Source organism: Orcinus orca, chromosome 5 (assembly GCF_937001465.1).
Source record: "Orcinus orca chromosome 5, mOrcOrc1.1, whole genome shotgun sequence".
NCBI lineage: Eukaryota > Metazoa > Chordata > Mammalia > Artiodactyla > Delphinidae > Orcinus > Orcinus orca.
Window position 1 is genome coordinate 53,456,766 of NC_064563.1, and position 14,313 is coordinate 53,471,078.

Consider the following 14,313-nt stretch of genomic DNA (forward strand, 5'->3'; position numbering starts at 1 on the left):
TTGAAAGCTTTTGCACAGCAAAGGAAACCATAAATGAGACGAAAAGACAACCCTCAGAATGGGACAAAATATTTGCAAATGAAGCAATGGACAAAGGATTAATCTCCAAAATATATAAGCAGCTCATGCAGCTCAATATCAAAAAAATAACCCAATCCCAAAATGGGCAGAAGACCTAAATAGACACTTCTCCAAAGAAGACATACAGATTGCCAACAAACACATGAAAAGATGCTCAACGTCACTAATTAGTAGAGAAATGCAAATCAAAACTACCATGAAGCATCACCTCACACCAGTCAGAAAGGCCATCATCACAAAATCTACAAACAATAAATGATGGAGAGGGTGTGGAGAAAAGGGAACCCTCTTGCACCGCTGGTGGGAATGTAAATTGATACAGCCACTGTGGAAAACAGTACGGAGGTTCCTTAAAAAACTAAAAATAGAAGTACCATATGACCCAGCAATCCCACTACTGGGCATATACCCTGAGAAAACCATAATTCAAAAAGATACATGTACCACAATGTTCACTGCAGCACTTTTTACAATTTCCAGGACATGGAGGCAACCTAAATGTCCAAAGACAGATGAATGGATAAAGAAGATATTGCACATATATACAATGGAATATTACTCAGCCATAAAAAGGAACGAAATTGGGTCATTTATAGAGATGTGGGTGGACCTAGAGACTGTCATTCAGAGTGAAGTAAGAAGGAAAAACAAGTATGGTATATTAATGCATATGTGTGGAATCTGAAAAAATTGGCATAAATGATCTTATTTACAAAGCAGAAATAGAGACACAGATGTAGAGAGCAAACATGCATACCAAGGGGGAAAGGGGGAGGTGGGATGAATTGTAAGATTGGTATTGACATATATACACTATTGATACTATGTATAAATTAGATAACTAATGAAGCTACTGTATAGTACAGGGAACTCTACTCAGTGCTCTGTGGTGACCTAAATGGGAAGGAAATCCAAAAAAGAGGGGATATATGTATACATATAGCTGATTCACTTTGCTGTACAGTAGAAACTAATACAACATTGTAAAGCAACTATGCTTTAATAAAAATTAAAACAAAAACTGTAAACCAATTACATATATGAATTTAGATATGCTAACATTAAAAAAATTTTCAAGTAAAATCTAGCTTTGTATCAAAAAAACAAAACCATAAGCAGGGGGTTCCTGTCACCTCATCACTTTTGCAAAATTCCTCTGGTTGTCCAGAAACATAGATATTATGCAGGACTGGCTACATAATTTGTAGGTCCCAGTGCAAAATGAAACCATGGAGCCTCTTGTTAAAAAATTGTTAAGAATTCAAGAAGACAGCAGCAGAGCATTAAGCCAAGTGCAGAGCCCTGTGTGACTGCACAGAGCATCCACCCATGGAGCCACCCCTGATGTTATGTGTTAATCTGCACAGACTACATATCAAACATTCGGAGCAAATAAGGTCTGTTCAGAGGCACCCTGGTGGGGAGGTAGGAGCCCCAGATCTGAGCATGGAGATTCTGGATCGTAGTAATAGCTCTATGAATAACTTCCTGTTATTCCTGTTGACCTTGAGCATGTTATTTAACCTCATGGAGGTTCAGTTTGCTTATCTGTAAGGTTGAGAGAGGGAGAAGTGGGGAAGTGGTGGACCATGTCAGTGTTTCTCAAACTTTATTTATATGTTATTTATATTCATATACTACATTTTTAGTATAGTGGTTATGATCATGGACTCTGGACCCACACACCTGAGTTCTAATTTGGCTTTGCTGTATTCTAACTGTGTGACCTCAGTCAAGTGCCCCAGTTTCCTCATCTGTGAAATGCAGGTGGCTGTGCAGATTAAATAAGTTAACATAAGTAAAGTCCTTGGAATGATGGCTAATATGTAGCAAGAGCTATATAAGTGTTAATTATTACTTTGAATCATATGGCACATGTACTAGTACTAATTTTTTCTTCAATTTGACTCTTTAAAAAACTTTTATTGCAGTATAATTGCTTTACAAGGTTGTGTTAGTTTCTGTTGTACAACAAGTGAATCAGCTATATGTATACATATATCCCCATATCCCCTCCCTCATGAGCCCCCCTCCCATCCTCCCTATCCCACCCCTCTAGATCGTCACAAAGCATGGAGCTGATCGCCCTGTGCTATGCTGCAGCTTCCCACTAGCCATCCATTTTACATGTGGTAGTGTATATATGTCACTGCTACTCTCTCACTTCGTCCCAGCTTCCCCTTCCCTGCCTGTGTCCTCATGTCTGTTCTCTATGTCTGCGTCTTTATTCCTGCCCTGCCACTAGGTTCATCAGTACCGTTTTTTAGATTACATATATGTGCGTTAGCATGGTACTTGTTTTTCTCTTTCTGACTTACTTCACTCTGTATGATAGACTCTAGGTCCATCCACCTCATTATAAATAACTCAATTTTGTTCTTTTTTACGGCTGAGTAATATTCCATTGTATATATAGACCACATATTCTTTACCATTCATCTGTCGATGGACATTTAGGTTGCTTTCATGTCCTGGAAATTGTAAATAGTGCTGCAGTGAACATTGTGGTACATGTATCTTTTTGAATTATAGTTGCCTCAGGGTATATGCCCAGTAGTGGGATTGCTGGATCATATGGTAGTTCTATTTTTAGTTTTTTAAGGAACCTCCATACTGTTTTCCATAGTGGCTGTATCAATTTACATTCCCACCAGCGGTACAAGAGGGTTCCCTTTTCTCCACACCCTCTCCATCATTTATTGTTTGTAGATTTTGTGATGATGGCCATTCTGACCGGTGTGAGGTGATACCTCACTGTGGTTTTGATTTGCATTTCTCTAATGATTAGTGACGTTGAGCATCTTTTCATGTGTTTGTTGGCAATCTGTATGTCTTCCTTGGAGAAATGTCTATTTAGGTCTTCTGCCCATTTTTGGATTGGGTTGTTTGTTTTTTTTGATATTGAGCTACATGAGCTGCTTGTATATTTTGGAGGTTAATCCTTTGTCCGTTGCTTCATTTGCAAATACTTTGTCCCATTCTGAGGGTTGTCTTTTCATCTCATTTATGGTTTCCTTTGCTGTGCAAAAGCTTTTAAGTTTCATTAGGTCCCATTTGTTTATTTTTGATTTTATTCCCATTACTCTAGGAGGTGGGTCAAAAAAGATCTTGCTGCGATTTATGTCAAAGAGTGTTCTGCCTATGTTTTCCTCGAAGAGTTTTATAGTGTCTGGCCTTACGTTTAGGTCTTTAATCCATTTTGAGTTTATTTTTGTGAATGGTGTTAGGAAGTGTTCTAATTTCATTCTTTTACATGTAGCTGTCCAGTTTTCCCAGCTCCACTTATTGAAGAGGCTGTCTTTGCTCCATTGTATATTCTAGCCTCCTTTGTCAAAGATAAGGTAACCATATGTGTGTGGGTTTATCTCTGGGCTTTCTAGCTTGTTCCACTGATCTATATTTCTGTTTTTGTGCCAGTACTATACTGTCTTGATTACTGTAGCTTTGTAGTATAGTCTGAAGTCACGGAGCCTGATTCCTCCAGCTCCGTTTTTCGTTCTCAAGATTGCTTTGGCTATTCGGGGTCTTCTGTGTTCCATACAAATTGTCAATTTTTTTGTTCTAGTTCTGTGAAAATGCCATTGGTATTTTGATAGGGATTGCATTGAATCTGTAGATTGCTTTGGGTAGTATAGTCACTTTCACAATGTTGATTCTTCCAGTCCTAGAACATGGTATATCTTTCCATGTGTTTGTATCGTCTTTGATTTCTTTTGTAAGTGTCTTATAGTTTTCTGCATACAGGTCTTTTGCCTCCTTAGGTAGGTTTATTCCTAGATATTTTATTCTTTTTGTTGCAGTGGTAAATGGGAGTGTTTCCTTGATTTCTCTTTCTGAGTTTTCATTGTTAGTGTATAGGAATGCAAGAGATTTCTGTGCACAAATTTTGTATCCTGCTACTTTACCAAGTTCACTGATTAGCTCTAGTAGTTTTCTGGTGGCATCTTTAGGGTTATATATGTAGAGTATCATGTCATCTCCAAACAGTGACAGTTTTACTTCTTCTTTTCCAATTTGGATTCATTTTATTTCTTTTTCTTCTCCAATTGCCATGGCTAAAACTTCCAAACTATGTTGAATAATAGTGCTGAGAGTGGGTACCCTTGTCTTGTTCCTGATCTTAGAGGAAATGCTTTCAGTTTTTTACCATTGAGAATGATGTTGGCTGTGGGTTTGTCATATATGGAGTTTATTATATTGAGGTAGGTTTCCTCTATTCCCTGTTTCTGGAGAGTTTTTATCATAAATGTGTGTTGAAGTTTATCAAAAGCTTGTTCTGCATCTATTGAGATTATCATATAGTTTTTATTCTTCAGTTTGTTAATGTGGTGTGTCACATTGATTGATTTGCATATATTGAAGAATCCTTGCATTCCTGGGATAAACCCCACTTGATCATGGTGTATGATCCTTTTAATGTGCTGTTGGATTCTGTTTGCTAGTATTTGTTGAGGATTTTTTCATCTATGTTCATCAGTGATATTGGCCTGTAATTTTCTTTTTTTGGTGACATCCTCATCTGGTTTTGGTATCAGGGTGATGGTGGCCTCGTAGGATGAGTTTGGGAGTGTTTTTCCTTCTGCTATATTTTGGAAGAGTTTGAGAAGGAAAGATGTTAGCTCTTTTCTAAATGTTTGATAGAATTCACCTGTGAAGCCATCTGGCCCTGGGCTTTTATTTGTTGGAAGATATTTATTCACAGTTTCAATTTCAGACTTGTGATTGGTCTGTTCATGTTTTCTATTTCCTCCTGGTTCAGTCTTGGAAGGTTGTAGTTTTCTAAGAATTTGTCCATTTCTTCCAGGTTGTCCATTTTATTGGCATAGAGTTGCTTGTAGTAATCTCTCATGACCCTTTGTATTTCTGCGGTGTCAGTTGTTACTTCTCCTTTTTCATTTCTAATTCTGTTGCTTTGAGTCTTCTCCCTTTTTCTCCTGATGAGTCTGGAAAAATGTTTTATCAATTTTATCTTCCCAAAGAATCAGCTTTTAGTTTTATTGATCTTTGGTATTGTTTCTTTCATTTCTTTTTCATTTATTTCTGATCTGATCTTTATGATTTCTTTCCTTCTGCTGACTTTGGGGTTTTTTGTTCTTTCTCTAATTGCTTTCGGTGTCAGGTTAGGTTGTTTATTTGAGTTTTTTCTTGAGGTAGGATTGTATTGCTATAAACTTCCTTTTTAGAACTGCTTTTGCTGCATCCCATAGGTTTTGGGTCGTCGTGTTTTCATTGTCATTTGTTTCTAGGTATTTTTTGATTTCCTCTGTGATTTCCTCTGTGATCCCTTGGTTGTTTAGTAGTGTATTGTTTAGCCTCCATGTGTTGTAATTTTTACAGTTTTTTTTCCTGTAATTGATATCTAGTCTCATAGTGTTGTGGTTGGAAAAGATGCTTGATACAATTTCAATTTTCTTAAATTTACGGAGGCTTGATTTGTGACCCAAGGTGTGATCTATCCTGGAGAATGTTCCGTGTGCACTTGAGAAGAAAGTGTATTCTGTTGTTTTTGGATGGAATGTCCTAGAAATATCAATTAAGTCCATCTGGTCTAATGTGTCATTTAAAGCTTGTGTTTTCTTATTTATTTTCTCTTTGGATGATCTGTCCATTGGTGTAAGTGGAGTGTTAAAGTCACCTACTATTATTGTGTTACTGTTCATTTCCCTGTTTATGGCTGTTAGCATTTGCCTTATGTATTGAGGTGCTCCTGTGTTGGGTGAATAGATATTTACAATTGTTATATCTTCTTGGATTGATCCCTTGATCATTATATAGTGTCCTTCCTTGTCTCTTGTAATAGTCTTTATTTTATTTTATTTTATTTATTTTATTTTATTTTGCGGTACGTGGGCCTCTCACTGTCGTGGCCTCTCCCGTTGCGGAGCACAGGCTCTGGACATGCAAGCTCAGCGGCCATGGCTCACGGGCCCAGCCACTCCGCGGCATGTGGGATCCTCCCAGACCGGGCCATGAACCCGTGTCCCCTGCATCGGCAGGCAGACTCTCAACCACTGCGCCACCAGGGAAGCCCTAGTCTTTATTTTAAAGTGTATTTTATCTGATATGCATATTGCTACTCCAGCTTTCTTTTGATTTCCATTTGCATGGAATTTCTTTCTCCATCCCCTCACTTTCAGTCTGTATGTGTCCCTAGGTCTGAAGGTGGTCTCTTGTAGACAACATATATATGGGTCTTGTTTTTGTATCCATTCAGCCAGTCTGTGTCTTTTGGCTGGGGCATTTAATCCATTTTCATTTGAGGAAATTATTGATATGTATGTTTCTGTTACTGTTTTCTTAACTGTTTTGGATTTGTTTTTGTAAGTCTTTTCCTTCTCTTGCATTTCCTGCCTAGAGAAGTTCCTTTAGCATTTTTTTGTAAAGCTGGTGTGGTGGTGCTGAATTCTCTTAACTTTTGCTTGTCTGTAAAACTTTTGATTTCTCCATCAAATCTGAATGAGATCCTTGCTGGGTAGAGTAATCTTGGTTGTAGGTTTTTCCCTTTCATCAGTTTAAATATATCTTGCCACTCCCTTCTGGCCTGTAGAGTTTCTGCTGAAAGATCAGCTGTTAACCTTATGGGAATTCCCTTGTATGTTATTTGTTGTTTTTCCCTTGCTGCTTTTAATATTTTTTCATTGTGTTTAATTTCTATTAGTTTGATTAATATGTGTCTCGGCATGTTTCTCCTTGGGTTTATCCTGTATGGGACTCTCTGCATGTCTTGGACTTGATTGACTATTTCCTTTCCCATGTTGGGGAAGTTTTCAACTATAATCTCTTCAAATATTTTCTCCGACCCTTTCTTTTTTCTTCTTCTTCTGGGATGCCTATAATTCATTGTTCGTACGCTTAATGTTGTTCCAGAGGTCTCTGAGACTGTCCTTAATTCTTTTCATTCTTTTTTCTGTATTCTTCTCCCTGGAAGTTATTTCCACCTTTCTATCTTCCAGCTCACTTATCCATTCTTCTGCCTCAGTTTTCCGCTATTTTTTATTTAATTAAAAAAATTAAAGTATTTTTAATTTCAGTTATTGTGTTGTTCATTACTGTTTGTTGGCTCTTTAGTCCTTCTAAGTCCTTGTTAAACGTTTCTTGTATTTTCTCTATTCTCTTTCCAAGATTTTTGATCATCTTTACTATCATTACTCTGAATTCTTTTTCAGGTAGTTTGCCTATTTCCTCTTCATTTATTTGGCCTTGTGGGTTTTTATCTTGCTCCTTTGCCTATAAGATATTTCTCTGTCTTCTCATTTTGTCTAATTTACAGTATTTGAGGTCTTCTTTCCCTCGGCTGCAGGCTCATAGTTCCTCTTGCTTCTGTTCTCTGCCCCCGGTGGTGGGGTTGGTCCAGTGCCTTGTGTAGGCTTCCTGATGGGAGGGACTGGTGCCTGCATTCTGGTGGGTGGAACTGAGTATTTTCCCTCTGATGAGCAGGGCCATGTCATGTGGTATGTTTTGGGGTGTCTGTGAGCTTACTATCACTTTAAGTAGTCTGTGTGCTGATGAATGGGTTTTTGTTCTTGTCTTGTTTGTTGTTTAGTGTGAGGCGTCCAGCGTTGTTAGCTGCTGGCAGTTGGGTGGAGCTGGGTCTTGGATTCAGATAGAGGCCTCCAAGAGAGCCCTTGGTGATTAATCTTCCCCGGGGCCAGGAATTCTCTAGTGGTCCAGCATCCCGGGCTCAGTGCTCCCACTCCAGAGCCTCAGGCTTGACTTCTGGTTGAGGGACCATGACCCCGCAAGTCGCTCGTCCCAGACAAATGGTAAAAAGTAAAATCATACAAACAGAAACAAGGAAACATGCACACACACAAAGAAACAAAAACAGAACAAAATAAATCAAATAGCAAAACAACCAGACAAACAAAAGAACCCAAGAAGAAAATCAAACAATTAAGAAGAAAGCTGACAAAAACCCCGAACCAAAAAACAAAACCAAAGCAGAGTGCCAGCTGGAGAATGAAGCAAAGAAACAAAGCAAACCAACAAAAATCATATTAAAGAAAAGAGAAAAAGAGAAAGGGGAAAGAAGACAGAAGAGCAGAAAAGCAACATAAAACAAATATTTAAAAAAATAGAAAATATATTAAAGAAAAAAAAGACAAACAAAATCCCAGAGAAATGGTGAAAACAAAATCAAACAGAAACAGAAACAAGGAAACACACACACACATAAAAGAAACAAAAACAGAGCCAAATAAAACAAAAAGCCAGAGAACAACAAGACAAATAGAATTCAAAAATGAAATCAAACAATTAGGATTAAAAGTAACAAAAACACATAACCTAAAAACAAAACCAAAGCAGTGTGCCAACTGAAGAAGAAAGCAAGGAGACAACAAAGTGATAAAAATGATTAGAAAGATAATAAAATAAAATAAAAAGGGAAAAAACACAGGACAACAGAAAAGCAAAGTATAAATAGAAATGTATAAAAAAATTTTTAAAAAGTTATACAGCAGAGATCCCAAAAGACTAAATAAACAAAACAAGAAAACCCCCCAAAACAACAAGAAACAAAAAAAGAAAAAGAAACCAAAAAAAAAGCTAGAACCAACAACAGAATGAATCAAAACATAATAAAGTCGATAGTAATAATTATGTTTCCATGGGGTGTCTGCTGTAAGTGTCCTTGCACACGCCGTGAGCCACAGCCCCCCTCTGCCTCCCCAGGAGGCTCTCCTCTGCCTCTGGGCTGGTCTCTGGACCTGCTGTGAGCACTGTGGGGACCACTCAGGCTCTGATCTGGCCCAGTTCCTGCATGTGCTGCCCCCAAAGTCCACAGCTGCCAGAGCTAGACTGTTTTTTTTTTTTAAATAAATTTATTTATTTATTTTTGGCTGTGTTGGGTCTTCGTTTCTGTGTGAGGGCTTTCTCTAGTTGCGGCGAGCGGGGGCCACTCTTCATCATGGTGCACGGGCCTCTCACTGTCGCGGCCTTCTCTTGTTGCGGAGCACAGGCTCCAGACGTGCAGGCTCAGTAGCTGTGGCGCACGGGCTTAGTTGCTCCACGGCATGTGGGATCTTCCCAGACCAGGGCTCGAACCCGTGTCCCCTGCATTGGCAGGCAGATTCTCAACTACTGTGCCACCAGGGAAGCCCTAGACTGTTTTCATTTGTGGGAACACTCAGTGTCTACTCAGATATTCCATAGATGCAGGGTCTACCTAACTGATTGTGGGGATTTAATCTGCAGCTTGTACAGCTGGTGGAAAGATTTTCCATCTTCTTCCTTAGTCACCCCATCCCTGGGGTTCAGCTTTGGTTTTATCCCCACCTCTACATGTGGTCCACCCACAGGAGTCTTGTCCTGAGTCTGCCTTGGAGCTCTTGGGTCTGCCCCTGTGAGGACCAGGCGCAGAGGTGGTATGACTGCTTGGATCATGGGAGCCCCAGGGGCGCCAAATGTGCAGGGAAGCCGGCGGCCACGGGTGCAAGAGATATGGCCCTAGCGAGGGCCTTTTCTGCCTCCCGGCGTAAGGCACATGAGGGCCAGCCCTGAGGGGGCTTTTTTTATTGTCACTGGCAGGTGCTGGCATGTAGGTAGAGAGAGGCTACAGTAATGGCTTCTCCCCCTGTGTGTGACTGATCAATAGCACCCTGCTTCCATGGCAGTCCAGTCTTCCTCCCTAGGCATTCCCTGCTGCAGATTTCCTCCCTCCCATCCCCTCAGTCCGTCTCCCCACAGCCAACAGCATTTCTCGCTCTGAGCCTGTTCTCCAGTCCTCATGCACCAGCTCCCAGCCCCTTTGCACACCTGTGAATACATGTCCCAGTCCCAGGCACGTATGTCCACAGTATGGACCGTCTGTGTGTTTCTCACTCGGCCCTGTCTGCCACAGACTGGCCACTTCACCGTCTTCCGACAGCCTCTAATGCTTCCCCTCTGTCCCAGTCTATTTCCCCGTCAGAGAGGGGTTTTCCCCCAATTCAGGTCTCTCTCCTCTGTTTCAGCTTCCTCTCCTTGGGGTGCAGGTCCTGTCCTGCTTCCTCTCCTCCTCCTTCTCCCTTCTTTTTTTCCATCCTACCCAGTTATGCAGGGATCTTTATAGTCCTTTCCAGTGTCCAAGGTCTTCTGCTAGTTTTCAGCTGGTGTTCTGTGAGAATTGTTGCATCTACAGATGTATTCCTGATGCATCCGTGGAGAGAGATGAACTCCATGTCCACCTACTCTCCACCATCTTGAATCTCCTTGACTCACTGTTAGAATTTAAAAATAATCACCAGATTCATGGGAATGTATATATTTTTCTAGTATTTGTGAAAGTGAATCATAATCATATAATATTTTTTAAAGTTCATTCATATACTCTCTAAAATCGGTCCAAATATTAACAATGGAATAGTCACCACATTGTGGGTAACACTGTACTAGATGTTGGAGGCTTCTTCTAGCTTAAATAGTCCAGGAAAAGATGAATAAATTCATGTGTATTTGTGTTTGTGCCTTCATTCACTTGACAAATACATGACTCTAATACTCTACCCACTGCATTCATTTCTACCCATAATAGCATCTTTCCATTGGTTAGCTTCTTGTTCCAGTGGAAAAATGTTTAAACAGAAAAGAGAGATTGTGAATGAATCATATAAATGCTTAGAATTTTCATGAGTCGGTGGGGTCCTCTCAAGAGATCCCTTAAAGTCTAACAAGGGATGAGGCTTAGGGTAGTGAAAAATTGGTACAAAATGCTTACAGGAAGGCATAGGATGGCCTTCGGATGTGAGGAGTCTTCTGGGAGACATATGTTCTTTCCTTTGAATCCTGTGTTTTCCCCCCACTTCCCTCTACCGAAATCCTATCTTATAGGCCCAGTTCAAATTCTATCTCCTAAGTCCTTTCCAGCTATTCTGACTGGAAGTTTCCTTTTTCTCATCTGAAGAGTGCTTTACAATCATAGGTATTTATTAAGCACGAACTATGTTCCGGCACAGAGGTCACCGGGTTGAACACCCATATCCCTGACCTCAAGGAGTGGATGGGCTACAACTCAATGACTCTCTATGCTGCCTTGCCCAGGCTGGTTGATTCACACATATTTGTCTTGCCTCCCTTAAGGCTGAGTTACTTATTCTTTACTTTCCTATTCCTCAGAGCACCTAAGGACTCTCCTTAGCTAAGTATTTGTTGCCAGAGACCCCAGGGTTACCAAGTTGTATAGGAAATATAAAAATAATAACTAAGGAACTTTAAAATTAGTCTTCACTTAAACATCCCTCTCAAGTTATCATGAGCACCAATCCCCAGCAATTTCGTAAACATCGGTGATGGTCATATAGGATAAACATGTAATGTGAATATAATATAAATTGATCCCAAAGGAAAACTAGAAATCTTAGGAATGATACAGGACTTCCTGAAGGCAGTGAAAGTGAGTTTAGAGAGAGCAATAGTAATTCACTCAAAGCTGTGGACGTTGATGACCCAGCAGAGTCCTATCAGTTATCAATAGAAGGAGAGAAAGCAACAAGGATGATGGTATGATGGGTACTTCCCAAGAGAATGATCGGAATATCAAAGGATGAAGAAAGATCTTGGGGAAAAAATGAAAAACTTGAATATTTTGCAAAGTCAACAAAAAGTGAGGGCTGTTAAATGGTGCCATGATACAATTTTGTCAAAAAACTGCCTAAAACCCCATACTTAATTCATAGTTTGCTCATTTAAAAAACATGGCATGATTGATTGCCATTTTAATTTTGTTGAACGTAAGGTAAATAAAATTTTTCATAATTTTTAGTTTCTAAGAATTCCAATCAGCCTTTCCCACCCTCATTTTTATATGTTATTTTTGTCCTTTTTAAAAATGTGGATTCATTTTAAGTGGACTTTCTATGATACTAATTATCCACCAGAAGAACATCCAGTAATAGGATTCAGTGAAGTGATGGATTGATCAGTATCTTTCTTCAAAACTCACAACCAAGATCATAACAGGCAGAAAGGGCACAACTGGCTTTTTTGACTCTAAAGCAGGAAGTAGGGATCCACAGAACCAGCCAGATTTCTCTGGAATAGTGATGCCCAGCCCAGCTAGGAGGTAATTTTGAGATAAGCCTGATCAAGGTCTTAGAAGGGAACTCTCAAGGCTTCAAAGGAAGTTGCTTACCCACAAAGCACCAGACCGCAAACCGGATCCACGTGATGGTGGAGAGCTTTAGCATGAGATAGATGTTCACCAGCATGGCAAAGGCAGGCACAAAGGGGAGACAGGGAGCCATATAGGGCAGCTTCTTGGGGTTCTCTGGCTGCTGCAGGATCACAAACACCAGGATGCTGATCAGCAGCACCATCAGAATGACCAGAAGGATGGCCCACCAGCTCTGCTTTGAGATGTAGTCGGAACCAAAGATGATGAAGGAGCAGAAGATGAACATGAGGATGAAGAGCAGAAGCACGCAGATGGTCACCGTGTGCCCTGTAGCTGCTGTGGGCCGGTCCATTTTGCCTGGAAGGCCCAGCCGGATCCTCATGGTGTAGTAACGGGGCCCAATCAGCTTCTTTAACTTGATGAGATAAATGTTTTCAGTTTCATCAGCTTCTATGCCTGTGGTCATGTCCACGGTGCCGTAGTTTGGGTGGTTGACGTTGTAGGTCGACTTGTCTGATTTCCCTATGAGCATCTCGTTGTCTCCCAAGGATGGTAAGTTCTTAGCCCCACATGTGTTGGTGGTTGGGCCGGAAAACTCTTCCCCTTCACTCACAGGAGAGCCAACTTCCTTCTCACAGTCAGCCAGAATGCCCTCCTTCTTCTTTGTGTGCTCCTGAGACAAAAACTTGACAAACCCGTCGATGTCACTTTCTGGTTGGTATCGAAGGAGCAAGACGCAGACAGAGACCAAGGTGTAGGCGAGGAGGGTGCCGATGGACATCATCTCAATCAGATCTCTCAGGCTGACTAATAGGGAGAGGAGAGCCGCCAGGAACCCCGACACAATGCAGGCCACCACTGGGGTCTCTGTGTAGGAGCTCACGTGAGCCAGGAACCTGAAGGGAGGGGCAAGCAGAGGGTTCACGGTGAGCTACACGTGGGGATTGATTCAGCATGGTTTAACACCTCCTGGTCCTGTTTCTCCAGCTTCTGGATTCACTGCTTTAAATACAGCTGCTATTCCCTACCCCAGGATTTGGTTCCCGGAGTAGAATTTAAACAGAATTTACTTTAATTCCTTGAGTTTGAGCCGAACTTCTCTATTAAAGTTCCTACTTCATTATGTGATGTGATGGGTTGATTGAATCTAGGGGATTCTCAGAAATCCAAATTGAAGCATAGGCTTTGCTATGAAGAAGGGATACTTGGCAAAGTCATACATCTGCTTGGGGGTCCTCTACACCTGTGTTACCCAAAGTGTGGTCCATGGATCAACAGCATCAGCATCACCTTGGAACTCGTTAGAAATATGTATTCTGAGGTTTTACCTGAGACCTACCATGTCAGACTCTCTGGGAGTGGGGCCCAACAAAGTCTACACTTTAAAAAACCTCCAGAGGATTCGGATTTATGCCAGAGCTTGAGAAGCACTTGCTCTACAACAGAAGTACAGGGATTTGGTTGGCAAAGTAGTACAGTCGTTGAGAACATGTGCTCCTGAATGAAACCTAAATCCGGCCACTTACTAACTGGAGAAGATAGAGAAGACCAACAAGGGTGACTGAGTGGCACCCTTCTTTAGCAGTTCCTGGAGGCTTAGGTAGGTTCCCGCCTTCCTCCTCTCTCATTCTGGCACTCCCTGCTCCCTCCTCTTCCATTCCTCCCTTATTTCCATGTTTCAGTCCATGAAACAGGAATATAAACTGTGCTTGGAGCGCCAGCATCTTTCCTCTCGGTTTTCTTTGACAGCTGAAAAACGTTTTGGGTGTGTGAAGTTGTCACACCTCCACTATGGTCAGCCTTTTCTTTTTTTTTAACATCTTTTTTTACATCTTTATTGGAGCATAATTGCTTTACAATGGTGTGTTAGTTTCTGCTTTAAAACAAAGTGAATCAGTTATACATATACATATATCCCCATATCAACTCCCTCTTGCGTCTCCCTCCCTCCCACCCTACCTATCCCACCGCTCTAGGTGGTCACAAAGCATGGAGCTGATCTCCCTGTGCTATGCGGCTGCGGGGAGGGGAAGGGTAAGCTGGGATGAAGTGAGAGAGCGGCATGGACATATGTACACTACCAAATATAAAATAGATAGCTAGTCAGCCTTTTCTTGATCTTTCCAGCTCCCCCAAGGTCA

At 41.0% G+C, this 14,313-nt stretch overlaps 1 protein-coding gene across 2 annotated transcripts in view; it reads right to left on the reverse strand.

Moving 5' to 3' along the window:
• Nucleotides 1-14,313, reverse strand: part of SLC7A14 (solute carrier family 7 member 14) — a 123,649-nt gene that overhangs the window by 15,493 nt on the left and 93,843 nt on the right. For both annotated transcript variants that reach the window (XM_004270559.3, XM_049709781.1), the window contains one exon: nucleotides 12,191-13,068. In XM_004270559.3, the coding sequence (XP_004270607.2) occupies nucleotides 12,191-13,068 (878 nt within the window). The remainder of the gene's footprint in view (nucleotides 1-12,190; nucleotides 13,069-14,313) is intronic.